At 47.8% G+C, this 17,923-nt stretch overlaps 2 protein-coding genes across 3 annotated transcripts in view; one reads left to right on the top strand and one right to left on the bottom strand.

The window, feature by feature from the left end:
• LOC310695090 (uncharacterized protein) overlaps nt 1–17,923 on the bottom strand; it is a 136,245-nt gene that overhangs the window by 56,066 nt on the left and 62,256 nt on the right. The gene's annotated exons all lie outside the window — the stretch shown is intronic.
• The window catches only part of SLC25A1 (solute carrier family 25 member 1), a 66,932-nt gene that overhangs the window by 44,055 nt on the left and 4,954 nt on the right, over nt 1–17,923 (top strand). For both annotated transcript variants that reach the window (XR_014519924.1, XM_083479088.1), the window contains exons 2-8: nt 481–588; nt 7,521–7,620; nt 7,884–8,022; nt 10,148–10,232; nt 11,504–11,608; nt 15,996–16,111; nt 17,446–17,519. Coding sequence is in view for 1 of the 2 variants with exons in the window: in XM_083479088.1 (XP_083335214.1) it covers nt 481–588; nt 7,521–7,620; nt 7,884–8,022; nt 10,148–10,232; nt 11,504–11,608; nt 15,996–16,111; nt 17,446–17,519 (727 nt within the window). In the remaining variant the exon portion in view is untranslated. The remainder of the gene's footprint in view (nt 1–480; nt 589–7,520; nt 7,621–7,883; nt 8,023–10,147; nt 10,233–11,503; nt 11,609–15,995; nt 16,112–17,445; nt 17,520–17,923) is intronic.

Here is a 17,923-nt window from a genome sequence, read left to right as displayed (position 1 = left end):
AAACATTAGCAGGATTTTAAACACACTTGTAATGTAACAGAATGTACGGATAATTTAGAAAGACTAAAAATTGGAGTAGTATTGATATGCAGTGGAAAATAGTAACAATAGGACCTGCAGAAGGGATTTGGGGGCGGGTCAGGAGATTAAGAGTAATCTTGACACTTGGATTTGGAATTGATTTTGTTATATGTATATATGTTTGAAAATCAAATAAAAATTTATTTCCAAAAAAGAGACACCATTGGACTCTGCTGGATGAAATACAATTGCCTCTGGTCTATTTTTTGGGAATCCTGCAATGTGTTTTAAGTTTTTACTCTGCTAACTATATGTTGGAATCTACTCTGGATGAATATTGAGTAGAATTTCCTTGACAGAGGTATGCTCACCCAGGCAGAAGGCGAAAAGAGTGTTGATGCGATTCTTTTGGAAATGGGGGGTTGTTTTTATTTTGCTTTGCTTTATTTTTCCCCCTAGGTGGCCTCGCTGGCGGCATTGAGATTTGCATTACATTCCCCACAGAGTATGTGAAAACGCAGCTTCAGCTGGATGAGAAAGCAAACCCGCCCCGCTACAAAGGAATTGGTAAGTCTTCACCAGGCAACAGGACTGAAACCCACCAGATCTCTCAGTGTCCGTTGTCTGCTCCAAACCGATTCCCGCAAGCAAACCGAAACATGACTCTGGCCAGGCTGTTCAGAGAGGTGCCATAGGAGAAGAGCCACATTTTGCAGGTGGATGAATGTGTGGTTATTTACTTGGTTATTTAAACAATTAAATATTGGGGTTTTGAGCCGGGATATGTACTAGCTTCATGCAGCCCTTCAAGTGGACGCGGGTGGCACTGTGGGTTAAACCACAGAGCCTAGGACTTGCCAATCAGAAGGTCGCGGTTCGAATCCCTGCGCTGGGGTGAGCTCCCGTTGCTCGGTCCCTGCTCCTGCCAACCTAGCAGTTCGAAAGCACACCAAAGTGCAAGTAGATAAATAGGTACCACTCCGGCAGGAAGGTAAATAGCGTTTCCGTTAAGAACGGACCTCCGGAACAAATTAAGTACTTAACCCAAGGTACCACTGTATTGTCATATCCATAGGGACACAACCTTTTTTCCATTGGATTTTTTTTTTGGAAAACGACCCTCAAGTACAACCGAATCTTGCAACTCCAGAGTCGGTCACGACTGGACCTAATGGTCAGGGGTCCCTTTACCTTTACCTTTTTAATAACCTTAATCCTCAAATATTTATAAAGAGTGCAAGCCAGAAGCACATACCTCTCTTTTAAATCAGAACCAGTGAAGGCGGTGAAGGTCCTGCGTGAGTGTCTGGAGGCGGTTGGAAGATGGATGGCGGCTAACAGATTGAGGTTGAATCCTGACAAGACAGAAGTACTGTTTTTGGGGGACAGGAGGCGGGCAGGTGTGGAGGATTCCCTGGTCCTGAATGGGGTAACTGTGCCCCTGAAGGACCAGGTGCGCAGCCTGGGAGTCATTTTGGACTCACAGCTGTCCATGGAGGCACAGGCTAAATCTGTATCCAGGGCAGCTGTTTACCAGCTCCATCTGGTACGTAGGCTGAGACCCTATCTGCCTGCGGACTGTCTCGCCAGAGTGGTGCATGCTCTGGTTATCTCCCGCTTGGACTACTGCAATGTACTCTACGTGGGGCTACCTTTGAAGGTGACTCGGAAACTACAACTAATCCAGAATGCGGCAGCTAGACTGGTGACTGGGGGCGGCCGCCGAGACCATATAACACCGGTCTTGAAAGACCTACATTGGCTCCCAGTACGTTTCCGAGCACAATTCAAAGTGTTGGTGCTGACCTTTAAAGCCCTAAACGGCCTCGGTCCAGTATACCTGAAGGAGCGTCTCCACCCCCATCATTCTGCCCGGACGCTGAGGTCCAGCGCCGAGGGCCTTCTGGCGGTTCCCTCATTGCGAGAAGCAAAGCTACAGGGAACCAGGCAGAGGGCCTTCTCGGTAGTGGCGCCCGCCCTGTGGAACACCCTTCCAGCAGATGTCAAAACGATAAACAACTACCTGACATTCAGAAGACATCTTAAGGCAGCCCTGTTCAGGGAAGTTTTTAACGTGTGATATTTTACTGTATTTTTGGTTTTTATGGAAGCCGCCCAGAGTGGCTGGGGACACCCAGCCAGATGGGCGGGGTATAAATAATAAATTATTATTATTAAAATTATTATTACATGAGCCACTGACTCAATACTGCCATCTCCACAGGGACACAACCTTTTTTTCCAGTGGATTTTTTTTAATTTTTTTTTTGGAAATCGACCCTCAAGTACAACCGAATCTTGCAAAAGTGTGCCTGTATTTTGGAATTGTTTAAATTTTGCAAATAGGGTGCCAAAGTGTCAAAATGGCTAAGTGGAAAATAATCATACCATGGACAAAATTTCCTTATTGGGCACCGCATGTCATGGTGTGTGTGGGGGGGGGGGGTTTCCACCCCCTCCCTTATTTATCCAGCCCAAGGAAACAAATCCCTTCAGGACCACCCTGTCCCTTGCGGCGTTCACTGGTGGTGTGCAATGTAGCCGCTCAGTTGAGCCTGACGGATGTCCCCTCACCTCCCCCCCTTTAATATAGCCTTGAGCTCTGACCGTTCTACCATACGATAGCAAGAAGGAAAGGAGCGACTGGGGACCTCGTGTGCCGCAGGCAGTGGCTCGATGACTCATCGCCTAGCCTGTTTGCCCGGCTGACTTGCTAAGGAGGTTGGCGGCGTTCCAGCCCAGCTGGAGCGTGCCGGATTTGCAACCGATGAGACACGCTGTGCTGCAGAACCCCCTTAGCGGCTTGGCGCGGCGTCACTCTGCAGGTAGCAGCGGCACAGGGGCTGCTTGCAATCCGGAGCCATGGCAAGGAAAGGGAGAGTCGTGCGGGAACAGCTGTGTGCCCACGTTAAATTCGTGCACGGAGAAAAGGGGTCGTTGAAGTGGGCTTTGTGCTGTTCTGGTGTCCCGCTGCTCTTCATGTTCCATCTTCCCTCCCTGTCCTTCTGACGTAGCCAGAAACACACGATTTAAAAGCAAGGGCTCGAGGGTAGCCAAGGATACGGAGCAGTTCTGATTTGGCAGGATAAACACTCAGCTCCCCTTGTAGGTCATCACAGGAGAGGCTGCAGAGTTTTCGGCCTGACGTGGCCTGTTTTGCAAACTCTCCGCAGGGCCGACCTTGACCACCCTGCAGAGAGGTACTGAGCCAAAGCAGTAGAAGCTGGTTTATATCAGGTCAGACTCTTTGTCCATCTAAAGGTAAAGGGACCTCTGACCATTAGGCCCATTCGAGGACGACTCTGGGGTTGCGGTGCTCATCTCGCGTACAGCTCATGTGGCCAGCAGGACTAAGCCGCTTCTGGCGAACCAGAGCAGCACACGGAAACGCCGTTTACCTTCCCGCAGGAGCGGTACCTATTTATCTACTTGCACTTCGTGCTTTCGAACTGCTAGGTTGGAAGGAGCAGGGACCGAGCAACGGGAGCTCACCCGTCGTGGGGATTCAAACCGCCGACCTTCTGATCGGCAAGCCCTAGGTTCTGTGGTTTCACCCACAGCGCCACCTGCGTCCTCTCTTTGTCCACCTAGTTGTGGTCTAAACCACTGAGCCTCTTGGGCTTGCTGATTGGAATGTCAGCGGATCGAATCCCTGCAACAGAGTTGTTGTTGTTGTTATTATTAATTATTGATTATATATACTCCGCCCATCTGGCTGGGTTTCCCCAGCCACTCTGGACAGCTCCCAACAGAATATTAAGAATACGATAAAGCATCAAACATTAAAAACTTCCCTAAACAGGGCTGCCTTCAGATGTCTTCTAAAAGTCAGATAGTTGTTTATTTCCTTGACATCTGATGGGCGGGTGTTCCACAGGGCAGGCACCACTACCATTGCTCTGTCCCAGCTCCTGCTAACCTAGCAATTTGAAAGCATGCCAGCGCAAGTAGATAAATAGGTACCAGTGTGGCGGGAAGGTAAATGGCGTTTCCGTGCTCTCTGGTTTCCGTCATGGTGTTCTGTTGCGCCAGAAGCGGTTTAGTTCTGCTGGCCACATGACCCAGAAAGCTGTCTGTGTACAAATGCCGGCTGCCTCGGCCTGAAAGCGAGATGAGTGCCGCAACCCCATAGTCGCCTTTGACTTGACTTAACTGTCCAGGGGTCCTTTACCTTCTTTACCTTTACCATGTCCACACCATACAGCTAAAGCATTGCGGTCCCACTTTAAGCAGCCACAGCTCCCTCCAGAGAATCCTGGGAGCTGTAGCATGCTAAAGGTGCTGAGAGGCCCCCCTATTCCCCTTACAGAACTACATTTCCCAGAGTCCCCTGGGAAGAGGGATTGATTGTTAAACTGCTTCAGGATTTGTGAGGCGAATAATAGCTCTCAGGAGCCTTAAACCACAGCTTTCAGAATCCTTTGGGGGAAGCCATGACTGTTTAAATAGTGCATTATAAACGTATGCCCTTTTTTCTGTCCACTCTCCCTTCCCGTTTTTGTTTTATTTTCTGTATACATTTAAAACCCACCTTTCATCCAAGGGGGACGTGGGTGGCGCTGTGGGTTAAACCACAGAGCTTAGGACTTGCCAACCAGAAGGTTGGCGGTTTGAATCCCCGCGACGGGGTGAGCTCCCGTTCCTCAGTCCCTGCTCCTGCCATCCTAGCAGTTCGAAAGCACGTCAAAGTGCAAGTAGATAAATAGGCACCGCTCCGGCGGGAAGGTAAACAGCATTTCTGTGTGCTGCTCTGGTTCGCCAGAAGCGGCTTAGTCATGCTGGCCACAGGACCCGGAAGCTGTAAGTCGGCTCCCTCGGCCAATAAAGCGAGATGAGCGCCGCAACCCCAGAGTTGGCCACGACTGGACCTAACGGTCAGGGGTCCCTTTACCTTTACTTCATCCAAGGAGCTCAAGGAGGCATATATGTGTTTGTGGAAGGCAGGGTGGGTGAGTGTTTTCTTTCATTTTTTAACTATTCGTTTTGCATTTTCATCCTATATTTTTATCTTGTGAACCGCCCTGAGTCCTTCAGATGACGTTTAATAAATAAATAACCTGCCTTACGAGGCTGTTGTGGGGATCAAATGAAGAGGGGAATCGTAGAATCAGAGTTGGGAGGGACCCTGGGCGGTCATCTAGTCCAACCCCCTGCGATACAGGAATTTGCTGTCATCCCATGCAGGGATCAAACCTACAACCTCAGCATTATCAGCAGCACGCTCCAACCATGTACGCCACCATTGATCTCCTTGAAGGAAAGGCGGAATATAAACACAATAAATTACTAAAATGGCCGACGTGCATTTAAGAATTGGTTCAGGAAATAGATTTTTTCCCCTCTCCTCCTTAGCGCAGAAATTGGATTGCCTTGAGTACAGAATGTCTAACTTGTTTAGGGCGCATTGCACACCGTCCTCAGAAGTGAGATGAGATGAGAATCTTTCTTAATTATGGCCCAGCAAAAAAATCCCAGTTTGATTCTTGTTATTCATCTCGGCCTCGCGAAAAGCCAGATCTAATTGCAAAGACAAAGTACATAGCTGATGATAAGTGTCTAGGGATGACAAACCCTTTCAAGGAGGCCGAAAGAAATAGCTACGTTTAGACAAGATTTATTTCAAGGCCGCATGTGGATGGGGATTTGTTGCCAGTAAAAATATATATATACTTTGTTTTAAAAGCTCAGAAGAAATTAAAATGGGGAACAGTCATTTGTCTTGTTTGCTGAAGTTTACGGACCAAGAAGCAGGAGAGTTCAGACCCAGGAAAGTTGGCTTTTTTTAGACTAGGAAAAGCATTTTTTTAAAAATAAGAGAAATTCAGCAGTGGCTAAACTGCCTCAGTTCCTTCTAGAACATTTGTCCTAAAAAATAATAATGTTAGCCCGGCATCTGCTGAGGGAATCATAGTTGGTGAGTTTCTCAGGGTTATTAGTTCCAGTTCTGCTTATTTAGGCAGACACCAATTTTTCTTCAGACCTCCCTGTTGTTTTGTATAGGGCAGAGAAAGGGAATCTGTGGTCCTTCAGATGCTGGTGAACTCCAGCTCCCATCAGCCTCAGCTAGGCCGGCTAATACTGAGGGATGATGGGAGCTGTAGTCCTGCAAAACTCAGAGGGCCGCACGTTTCCCCATCTGTGGTATAGGATTTAGGCCCCATCTGCACTACCCATTTAAAGCGCTACGATACCACTTTGTAAACAGTTGTGGCTTTACCCAAATAATCCCGGGGAATATAGTTTGCTATTGCTGCTGAGCGTTATTAGGAGATCGTTCCCCTCGCAGACCTACAATTCTCAGAATGGTGTAGCAGGGTGTTGGGATACTGCCAGGGCGACAAAGGCCATCATGCCCCCAAGCCGTCTCTGTTGCGATCCATCGACCTCCCGTAGATAACGCAGTATCAGTCAATGAGCGACAGGAGCCCCAGAAATAGCTTGCCACATTCCAGAGCTCGTGCAGGCTCTGTCAGCAGATACTTACAGCGAAAGGTGCACTCAGGAAAGCATATTTACAAGTTTATTCTGCCTGCTACGATGTCTCAGGCACAGAGAGAGAAACGAAAGCAATAGACAAACAGAAACATCCTGTGAACAGGAAATACGTAGGCTGTGACTCACAACAGCCTGTCCCCTTTTTAAGGTGGAACGGAAATATCCTAACACAGGGAACCCCTCTTCCCAGGGAATTCTGGGAGTTATAGTTTTTAATGGGAAGTTTTTAATGACTGATGTTTTAATGTATTCTTAATATTTTGTTAGAAGGGACACGGGTGGCGCTGTGGGTTAAACCACAGAGCCTATGGCTTGCCGATCAGAAAGTCGGCGGTTTGAATCCCCGCGACGGGGTGAGCTCCCGTTGCTCGGTCCCAGCTCCTGCCAACCTAGCAGTTCGAAAGCACGCCAGTGCAAGTAGATAAATAGATACCGCTCCGGCAGGAAGGTGAACGGCGTTTCTGTGCGCTGCTCTGGTTCGCCAGAAGGAGCTTAGTCATGCTGGCCACATGACCCGGAAGCTGTACGCCGGCTCCCTCGGCCAGTAAAGTGAGATGAGCGCCGCAACCCCAGAGTCGGTCACGACTGGACCTAATGGTCAGGGGTCCCTTTACCCTTTTAATATTATGTTTGAAACCGCCCAGAGGGGCTGGGGAAACCCAGCCGGATGGGCAGGGTATAAATAAATTGTTGTTGTTGTTGTTGTTGTTATTGCTATTGCATTAATTAATTAATTAATTAATTAATTAATTACATGGGGTCTTCTAACAGCTCTCAGCAAACTACAGTTCCCAGAATTCTCTGGGGGAAGCCATGGCTGCATAAAACTTCTGCAGATGAGGCCTATATGTTAAGCAGGGATTTGTTTCACTGGATTTATTTCGTTCCACTTGGTAATATATATTTCTGGTATGGGCTGGGCATATGTTCTTGTTGAAGTACAAAGCAGTATTATCAACAATAAATCGTTCCCCAGTCACGTTACTCTTTTTCTCCTGTTTCAGCGGACTGTGTCAAGGTGACCGTCCGAGATCATGGGATCAAGGGGCTCTATCGTGGCCTCAGCTCTCTGGTTTATGGTTCCATACCGAAAGCCGCCGTGAGGTAATCTCTTTTGGATTTTTCTTCATTTATGTAGTAGTAGTAGTAGTAGTAGTAGTAGTAGTAGTAGTATTGGACTTCTTAGTCACTTTTTAAAATACAAAATGTATATTGGAATTTGGGCTAAGTTGCTCAGAGACTCCTTAAAGCAGTGAAGAATGAACAAATTGAATAAATAACATAATAATGGCAAGAGCAGCGTATTCTCTTCTCCCCAACCCGCCGTGCTCCTTAGCTTTCACAAGCCGCCACTTTTCTCTTTCCAGGTTTGGCATGTTTGAATTCCTCAGCAACCACATGAGAGACGCAGAAGGGAAGTTGGACAGCAAACGAGGGCTCCTGGCTGGCTTGGGGGCTGGCGTGGCCGAAGCGGTGCTTGTGGTGTGCCCTATGGAAACCATAAAAGTAAACACAACCAAAAGCACGCACACAAAATGTGGTGTTTGTTTGCTTATTTCTTTCTTTGTTTGTTTTTGGGTTGATTAAATGTGTATCCAACTTTTCAAGAACTTCTCCACAAAGTAGTTTACACAAACACACACACACACATATTTTTGTGTGTGTGTGTCTGAAATAATCATCAAATAGGAAGTTGCCCTTATCCCAAATGAGATCATTGGTTGATCTGTCTCAGTGGTGTTGATACCATGTGGTGCCAAACTAAGTCCTGCTCATAGCAGATCCATTGAAATGAATGGACCTAAGTTTGTTGTGTCCATTAATTTCAGTAGAATACAAACTGCTGACTGGGTATAGCTGGTGATCTAATGCCGGTGTACTGGAAGAAGCAAAGATCACTAGTGTCAAAGCAATGATTCTTCAACATCAACTTTGTTGGACTGGTCATGTTGTGCGGATGCCTGATTATCGTCCTCCAAATCATCCTCCTGTATTCCGAACTTAAAAATGGAAAGCGTAATGCTGGTGGTCAACAAAAGAGGTTTAATGACTCTCTGAAAGCAAATCTAAAAAAAACCCTGACAACTGGGAAACACTGGCCTGCGAGTGCTCCAGTTGGAGAACAGCCTTTACCAAAGGTGTCATGGGCTTTGAAGATGCTCAAACTCAGAATGAAAGGGAGAAACGTGCTAAGAGGAAGGCACGCTTGGCAAACCCTCACCGTGATCAACTCCCGCCCAGAAACCTATGTCCCCACTGTGGAAGGACGTGTGGATCCAGAATTGGCCTCCACAGTCACTTAAGGACTCACTGTTAAGACCGTGTTTATGGAAGACAATCTTACTCAGCTACGAGTGATCGCCAAGGAAAAGATTGCTCTCTAGGGATTCTGACACTCCCATCTCCTACCTGGGGGCAGGTTTATTGGGTTGTTTTAGTGTTTTAGTTTTTATTATGTATTTTGTGTTCCTATATTGTGATTTTATGTTGTAACCACCCTGAGACCTGTGGGTATAGGAAGGTATACAAATTTAATTGATGATGATGATGATGAAGAAGAAGAAGAATACCTGAAGATAGAATCTGAGAGATTAATGAGCTAAAAAATTCCTTGCTGGGTCAGGCCGCAGATGCCCATCTTAGTCCATTATCCTGTTCTCCCAGTGGCTAACTAGATGCCATGGGAAGCCCACAACCTAGCATGCTGCCTTCTGCTGAGTCAGACCATTGGTCTAATATACCGCAGTATTGTCTACACTGACTGGCAGCAGCAGGTCTCCAGGATTTCAGGCAGGGGTCTTTCTTAGCCCCAGCTGGAGATGCCAGGGACTTGATCCTGGGATCTTCTGCATGCAAGACAGATGTTCCAACACCAAGCTACGTCCCTTCCCTATTTAAGACACACTCTCTCTTGCACGCACACCCTCACACACTGTTCAAGCTGCTGCACACATAGACATGCCGAATGAATGACCTGTGTGGGAAAGGGCAGCACAGCAACCTTCTGAAGACGTGCAGTTGCAGCAAAATAAATGCTTTTTCACGGGGTGGTTTCCCGTACAGCTCCCGAAAGGGGAAAAAGATGCATGACTCTTTTGTGAAGCTGCACATCAGGTTGAGCATCAGGGACTTCCTAACATCGGAACCCACCTTGTGGTGAACAGCAAACATTACAAGGGCATTTCCCACCCATCTCCCTCCTTTTTTGGGTCTGGCCCATAGCTGCCAACTTTTTCCTTTTTTTAAAGGGAAATTCCCTTATTCAGAATAGGATTCCTCGCAAGAAAAGGGAAAAGTTGACAGCTGTGATCTGGCTGCCTTTGTTATCTGGGCTTGGGAGAAAGCTCATCTTCCTGATGCGAATTGCCACACAGAAAGAGAAACGGGAGCTTGCTGCCTTTAGACTAGAGTGCATGTGAAAAGTTGTGGAGGTTAAAACAGCATCATCGCCATTAACGAACTACAGTTCTCAGGGAGTTTTCCCCACCACTTATGTGCTATTGTTGTGTGAGTGATGGGCTACAGAATGCAACTGCCCCTTTCGAAAACAACCCAGTCTAGAAGAGGCTGAGTGAGTTTAAAAATCTCTCTTGACTTGCCAGTAAATGACCTGGTGGCTGTTCTTCCACAGGTGAAGTTCATCCACGATCAGTGCTCTCCGCAGCCAAAATATCGAGGTTTCTTCCATGGGGTGCGGGAGATCATTCGGCAACAAGGTGAGACCTGGTGTTTGTTAGCAGGGAGACGGCCTTGGCAAGGAGAACTTTGGGGGTTTGCATAATTGGGAATCAGAAAGCAGCTGTCTGCCTTCAAATCGCAAGAAAATGAAGCTTCAGATCTCTCAGTTTGGGGTCTCTTGAATGTTCTTTTGCTTGTATCAGGGATGGGGAACCTATGAGCCTCCAGATCTTATTGCTACTTCTGGTCCAATGGCCATAAAATGAAGGGGAACAATTAAGAGCCAATATGACTTAATGATTAGGGTGCTGGACTAGGACCTGGGAGACCTGGGTTCAATTTCCTACCCTCTGCAATGCAGGGATCTTGCCCATAACCACTGCTAGGTGGCCTTGAACCACCCACCTTCTGGCTAACAGTCAGGCACACTGATCCATTGCATCTGCAACTGGCTGCCCACCCACCGCCAAGCCCAGGGTCAAGGTTCTTGTATTCTTTCACAAAGCCCTAAACGCGGGTGACGCTGTGGGTTAAACCACTGAGCCTAAAGCTTGCCGATCAGAAGGTCGGCGGTTCGAATCCCTGCGACGGGGTGAGCTCCCGTTGCTCGGTCCCTGCTCCTGCCAACCTAGCAGTTCGAAAGCACGTCAAAGTGCAAGTAGAAAAATAGGAACCGCTCCGGCGGGAAGGTAAACAGCGTTTCCGTGCGCTGCTCTGGTTAGCCAGAAGCGGCTTAGTCATGCTGGCCACATGACCTGGAAGCTGTACGCTGGCTCCCTCGGCCAATAAAGCGAGATGAGTGCCACAACCCCAGAGTTGGTCACGACTGGACCTAATGGTCAGGGGTCCCTTTACCTTAAACAACTTCAGTCCCTGGGTACCTCGGTGACCACCTGAACTCATATGCGTCAAGTCACTGTGATATCACCTGCTGGAGCCTTCTTGATCATTACCCAAGTTGGCGAGGCTTATTTGACAAGAACACAGAACCTAGGCTTTTGTGTCATGAGCCCAGCCTTATGGGAACACACTTGCCAATAGAGACTCAGCAGGCACCTTCTGTTTCAGCATTTAAACGCCTGCAGAAATCTTTTCTATTCCGTCGGGCTTATGCAAGCAATGAAGAATAATATCTCTTTCCACAACAGTTGGCTGATTCTTGATTTTAATTTTTCATAGGACTTTTGTGTACAGTTGTTGCGAACGGCTCTGGTATTTTCTTTACGAGTCAGTGACTTATAAATATTTTCATAAACAAACAACAGTTGCCTTATTCTCCCTCTTGATCTTCTTTTTCTTTTTGCTGCAGGCCTCAAGGGAACTTACCAAGGTTTAACAGCGACTGTCCTGAAACAGGGATCCAACCAGGCTATTCGCTTTTTCGTCATGACAGCCCTCAGGAATTGGTACAAAGGTATTTGGAATCCACCTTTTCAGATATCATCTTCTGGGAGGTAATCTGAACGGTGTCCCAGATCTTCTAACCTCAAGGCTTTTGCTATGGCAATAATAATAATAATAATAATAATAATAATAATAATAATAATAATAATAAATTATTTGTACCCCGCCCATCTGGGTGGCTTCCACAAAGACCAAAAATACACTAAGATGTCACGCATTATTTATTAGTATTATTATATGCTGCCCATCTGACTGATTTTCCCCAGCCACTCTTGGTGGCTTTCAGCAGATTAAACCTTCAGACAGAGTAAAACATCAATCATTAAAAACTTCCCTGAACAGGGCTGCCTTAAGATGTCTTCTGAATGTCAGGCAGTTGTTTATCTCTTTGACATCTGATGGGAGGGCGTTCCACAGGGCAGGTGCCACTACCGAGAAGGCCCTCTGCCTGGTTCCCTGTAACCTCGCAGTGAGGGAACCGCCAGGAGGCCCTCGGAGCTGGACCTCAGTGTCTGGGCAGAACGATGGGGGTGGAGACGCTCCTTCAGGTATACTGGGCTGAGGCCGTTTAGGGCTTTAAAGGTCAACACCAACACTTTGAATTGTGCTCGGAAATATCCAAGCGGACACCTGGGTTTTCTTTTCCCAGCATGCACTGGTGCCGGTCACCAGCTTCTGTCCCACGTAACTGGAGTAGGGCTGGAAAATATTTTTCAGCCTGAGGGCCACATTCCCTGCTGTGCAGCTTTTCAGAGGCCACAGGCCAGCAGTGGGCCAGAGGCGTAAGCAGGCTGAACAACCAATGTGAATGTTCACCTTTGTATGGTAGGCTAGTTTCTACGCACCCCCTTCTCGAGTTTCCAATCAGACAAGCAAGAGGCATGAGCAGGGTTCAAGGACCACATCCGAACAAGGCAGAAACATTCAATTTGATGTTTTTATATGCTGCTTGCCACATAGAGAACAGTGTTTTGTCTTTTATTTTATTTTTATTTTTTTAGGAGTTTAAACATTTTAGGTCATATGTACACATATAACAGTAAAATAGCAGTATGACAACAGTATCAACATAAACCAGACATGTTGGAGATTGTAGACAACATGCTGGAACAAAGAACAGTGTTAGTGGGTGGCTTTATATATAAAATAGATAAAGGTAAATGGACCCCTGACCATTAGGTCCAGTCATGGCCGACTCTGGGGTTGCGGCGCTCATCTCGCTTTACTGGCCGAGGGAGCCGGTGTACAGCTTCCAGGTCATGTGGCCAGCATGACTAAGCTGCTTCTGGCGAACCAGAGCAAAGCACGGAAACGCCGTTTACCTTCCTGCCGGAGCGGTACCTATTTATCTACTTGCACTTGATGTGCTTTCGAATTGCAAGGATGGCAGGAGCAGGGACCTGGCAACGGGAGCTCACTCCGTCGCGGGGATTCGAACCGCTGACCTTCTAATTGGCAAGGCCTAAGCTCTGTGGTTTAACGCACAGCACCAACCGCATCCCTTCATATATAAAATAATAGCATGTAAATAATATACTGTTCTTTGCAGCTGAGCCACTAAGGGGCACTGTTCACCCAGCTTCCTGTTCAGTGTTGCAGAGCTGAGTGGCAAGCACAAGACCCAAACAAATTATGCCCACCTATTCATTTTTTCCTGTATTTTTAAATCCACCTTTGGAGAAAGTGCTATTCTAAAAATAAAATAGATTCCCTTAACTCAGGAGTGGTGGTGGTGGGGAAGACACCCCACATTTAACGAAAAGCATGTCTTTAGATCCAGATAAACTCCGTGCTTCTCCCCTGCTCTTGAGTCGATTGAGTGTTCTCTACCTTTAAACAAAAAACAAAAAAACTGCAGTTTCCTATAGATACAGTAGCTTGGTTGGTTAGAGTGTGGTACCAATAACAGGCTGCCAATTAGTTTTCAGGATTCAGTGCTGGTTTTGACCTATCGAGACTTTGGTGGCTCCCAATACCTCACAATTGCCTCTCCCCACGTGAATCAGATCAGAAACTGAGTCCATCATCAGAGGCCCTTCTTTCGCTCTCTGTGAAGGAAGTGCCAAAGGTGGCAGCAGTAGAAGAAGAAGAAGGGGCCTTTTCAGTGTTGGCTCCCTGCTCTGCAGGGAAGCACATCTGGCACCAGTGTTGTGTCATTTTAGGTGCCAGGTGAAAACATCCTTGTTTACCCAGGCATACGGTTTTTAGTTGGGGGATAGGTTGATATATCGGTGGCCTTTGTTGTGCTTATCTGTTAAGTAAGGTGGCTGGGACTTGTTCCTTTGCAAAAGGTTCTCAGATCAGTGTTTTAGTTTTTAGTTTGTTGCTGGTTTGAATGCCTTTGTTTTATTTTTACTGTGTAAGTCACTTTGAGGTGCTTAAGTGCAATATTGCAACTAATAAAATCTATTTACCGTATTTTTTGCTCTATAAGATGCACCTTTCCCCTCCTAAAAAGTAAGGGGAAATGTGTGTGTCAGGGAACTGACATCGGAGCCAGAGGTGGAGGGAAGGCTCCCAAATGATGCTGGAGAAGGGCCCAGCAGGGAGAGAGGGAGCTCATCAGCTGGGGAAGGAAATCAGCGTAACACCAGGGATGAAGGGGGGCATATGGGGGAATTGGCGAGAGGGCTCCAGGACTCTTCGCTGGAGACCAGCGAGGAGAGCACGGGTCCTCCGCTACCCACACCCACGCTACCTGCGCAGAAGACTTCCGCGCAGGGAGAGTAGGAGGAGACTTGGCGTCAAACAGCTTTTATGCTGGGAAAGGTTTAAGAAACGCCCACTGACGGATTCTGCTAGCGACTGAACAGCCACGAAGTGTAGGGCTGTCCAGACAGAAAAGGTTTAACAAGGCAAACTAGCCAGGAGTGGCACCAACTTGCGCACGAGTAACCCCCACGTTTATGACAGTGTGTGTGTCTTATGGAGCGAATGCAGGCGGGAGGCTGTGTCAGCGCTCCCTTTAAAGAGCCGCATAGAGCATGTGTGCAGCTCTTGGGGGCTTTTCCCCATGAAGGCTCCCCTTGCCTGGGAGAGGTTGCACTCGGTAAAGAGGAAGCCAGGACAGCGAGCGGGATCCTGCTGGCTGTTCCAGTTTCTGGCTTAGCCACGCGAAGCCTCTGCAGGGGAGTGGGGAGCCTGCTTCGTGCGGCTATCCCTGGCTTTTGCGGGAGGTGGGGGAAGGGACAGAGCGTGCGGCTCTGTCCCTTCCCCCACCTCCCAGAAAAGCCCCCAAGAGCCGCGCTCCCTTTAAAGAGCACGTGGCTCTTGCAGGAGGAAAGCCAGTAGGCTTGCTTTCGCTGAAGCCAGTGTTAGGATATTTCCGTTCCACCTTAAAAGGGAGCAGGATGTTTGTGTCACAGCCTGCGCATGTCCTGTTCACAGGATGTTTATGTTTGCTATTGCTTTCGTTTTTTTCTCTCTGTCGAAGACACTGACGCAGAACAGTCATGTCTTTCTTTGTTCTGATCAACGCTGAATAAAAGCTTGTAAATAATGCTCTCCTGGGTGCGACTTTTGCTGTGCATTATCTGCTGATAAGAGTGTGCATGAGCCCTGGAATGTGGCAAGGTATTTCCAGGAAACTCGTGTCGCTAATAGCTCATACTGCGTGACTACGGGAGGTCGATGGATCGTCCGGCAGCCGGCTTGGGGGCCATGATGGACTTTATCTCCCTGGCAGTATCCCAACAGCCAGGAGGGCAAGAGGGATCAGTGTGTCCCCGCTTCGCCGTAGCGACAGGACCCGAACTCGTAAAGCAGACCCCCTCCGGAGCTCAGAGGGAAATCCGCCATTAACCGATGGCGCCGACTGGAAGTCCGGATCCCGCTTGCTCTCCTGGCTTCAGGGGTAGCCCCGCAAAGCCTCCTGAGCGAAGATGGAGGAGCGCTCCCTCTTCGCTCAGGAGGCTTTGCATTCCTTTCTTATTTCTTGTTTTCCTCCCCAAAAAACTAGGTGCATCCAATCGTCTGGTGCGTCTAATAGAGCGAAAAATATGGTATTTATTATTTATTATTAGTATTATCAACATTATCATCGTCATGAGAGGCAGGGTGTTGTAGTGGTTAGAGTGTCAGGCTAGGACCTGGGAGACAAGGGTTCGAATCCCCACTGGGCCACGAAGCTCCCTGGTTGACCTCGGGCCCATCACTCACTCTTAGCCTAAACTTCCTTGCAGGTTGTTGTGGAAATTAAATAAGGATTGGGAGAGCCACCTTGAGCTCCCTGGAGAAAAAGGTGGGAGATAAATGTAAACAACAACAACAACAACAACATGCACTTTTTATTTCAAGCCAGATTTCCATTTCAGAGTGAGTTGACTCCTGGCACCTTTGTTTTCTGTTCTGTTTCCTCTCACGCCTCCTCCTCATCTTCCTTCCCCTTCCCCTTCTAGGAGATAATCCAAATAAAGCCATCAACCCGCTTGTCACTGGGTTGTTTGGGGCGATCGCCGGTGCAGCCAGCGTCTTTGGCAACACGCCACTGGATGTCGTGAAGACCAGGATGCAGGTATGCCCAAATCTCTAAACTTCTCTTCAAGGGAAACCTGTAGGTCAGATTCACTCTGGGAGCCAGTGTGGTGTAGTGGTTAAGAGCGGTAGTCTCGTAATCTGATGAACCGGGTTCGCGTCTCCGCTCCTCCATATGCAGCTGCTGGGTGACCTTGGGCCAGTCATACTTCTCTGAAGTCTCTCAGCCTTACTCACCTCACAGAGTGTTTGTTGTGGGGGAAGAAGGGAAAGGAGAATGTTAGCCGCTTTGAGACTCCTTAGGGTACTGATAAAGCGGGATATCAAATCCAAACTCTTCTTCTTCTTCTTCCAACTGGGCCATATTTGAATGGTGGGCATGGCCAGAGGCAAAGAGAGTGGGAGTTAAAAAATGCATTATACCTGCACTCCTTTATATAAACGTAAGTGGGAATGGCACACGTGAAAGGGAAAGCCCAATCGTAGGAGTGTGGCAGGGTGGATCAAAAGGATTGACAGGTGACGTCAGGTGGTGGCCCATGTGGGTGGAGTTTGCTAGAAATGAAGGGGCTGGAGGGGCAGATTAAGCCCAGGAACCAGAGGTTCCCCACCAGGTAATTAATCCCTATATATGCCTGATCTTTCTGCATATTCTGACCATTCATACTGCATCACGGTATGGTACGCTGGTTTGACATCAACTGATAGGAAGTGCCTACAGAGGGTGATGAATACAGCACAAGATACTATGGGCTGTCCCGTGAATCCGCTGGATGAAATAGCTGAAGAACGTTGCCACAGGAGAGTGAGGGAAATTATCAGGGATGATTCACACCCTGGCCGGCACTTTCTTGATCTCCTGCCCTCAGGCAGAAGATATAGAAGCATGATTAGTTGCACCAACAGGGTAAAGAACAGCTTCTATCCATGGGCTGTTAGGCTGCTGAATGAAAAGATAACAACAGGGCAACTGACTTTCGGGTTTGGTGGGTGTGCATCAGTAAACGAGGGGAATTAAGACTAAGAGAGCTGAGTGGGGGGTGCTCGTGTGATCTCACTGTACAGTGGTACCTCGGGTTACATACGCTTCAGTTTACATACGCTTCAGTTTACAGACTCCGCTAACCCAGAAATAGTACCTCGGGTTAAGAACTTTGCTTCAGGATAAGAACAGAAATTGTGCTCCGGCGACGCAGCAGCAGGCCCCATTAGCTAAAGTGGTGCTTCAGGTTAAGAACAGTTTCAGGTTAAGAACGGACCTCCGGAACGGATTAAGTACTTAACCCGAGGTACCACTGTATACAAGTTGTACAAGTGACAATAATATATTTCAATTCAATCTCTCTCTCTCCCCCGACCAATCTTCTTATACAGGGCCTGGAGTCTCACAAGTACAAGAGCACTTGGGACTGTGCCTATCAGATCATGAAATATGAAGGACCTCTTGCGTGAGTGTATCTTGGTTTTATATTTATCTAGTTATTTAGAGCATTTGTGCTCCACTCTTCAGCCCAAAAGCCTCCCAGCATGGCTTGCCTATAGAGGCAACTCCCCATTTATGTGTGTTCAAGTGACTGTGTGGATCGCTGTGAACCCGGAAGTGGCACTTTTAAAGGGGTGGAAAGCCCCCTCCCCCCAAAAAGAGCACGTAAACGGCAAGAACGGTTACAAAAACTGCATCTAGCAATCCCAAAGAGCTTCACAAGTGCAATCCCAGGAGCCTTTGAGGCCTGTGGAGAGTTGGAGCTTGATCAAGGAGGTTTGGAGGGAGTCCGTAAAGCGCTTCAGAACGTAACCCCTGTGTAAATGGGAAGTTGCCTATACTTAAGTAAAACAAGACCGTCCCTTGCCC

Source organism: Podarcis liolepis, assembly GCF_965112155.1.
Source record: "Podarcis liolepis genome assembly, chromosome: 15".
NCBI classification, from domain to species: domain Eukaryota; kingdom Metazoa; phylum Chordata; class Lepidosauria; order Squamata; family Lacertidae; genus Podarcis; species Podarcis liolepis.
Note: the sequence above shows the minus strand (reverse complement) of the source record. Positions and strands in the feature narration are given on the sequence as shown.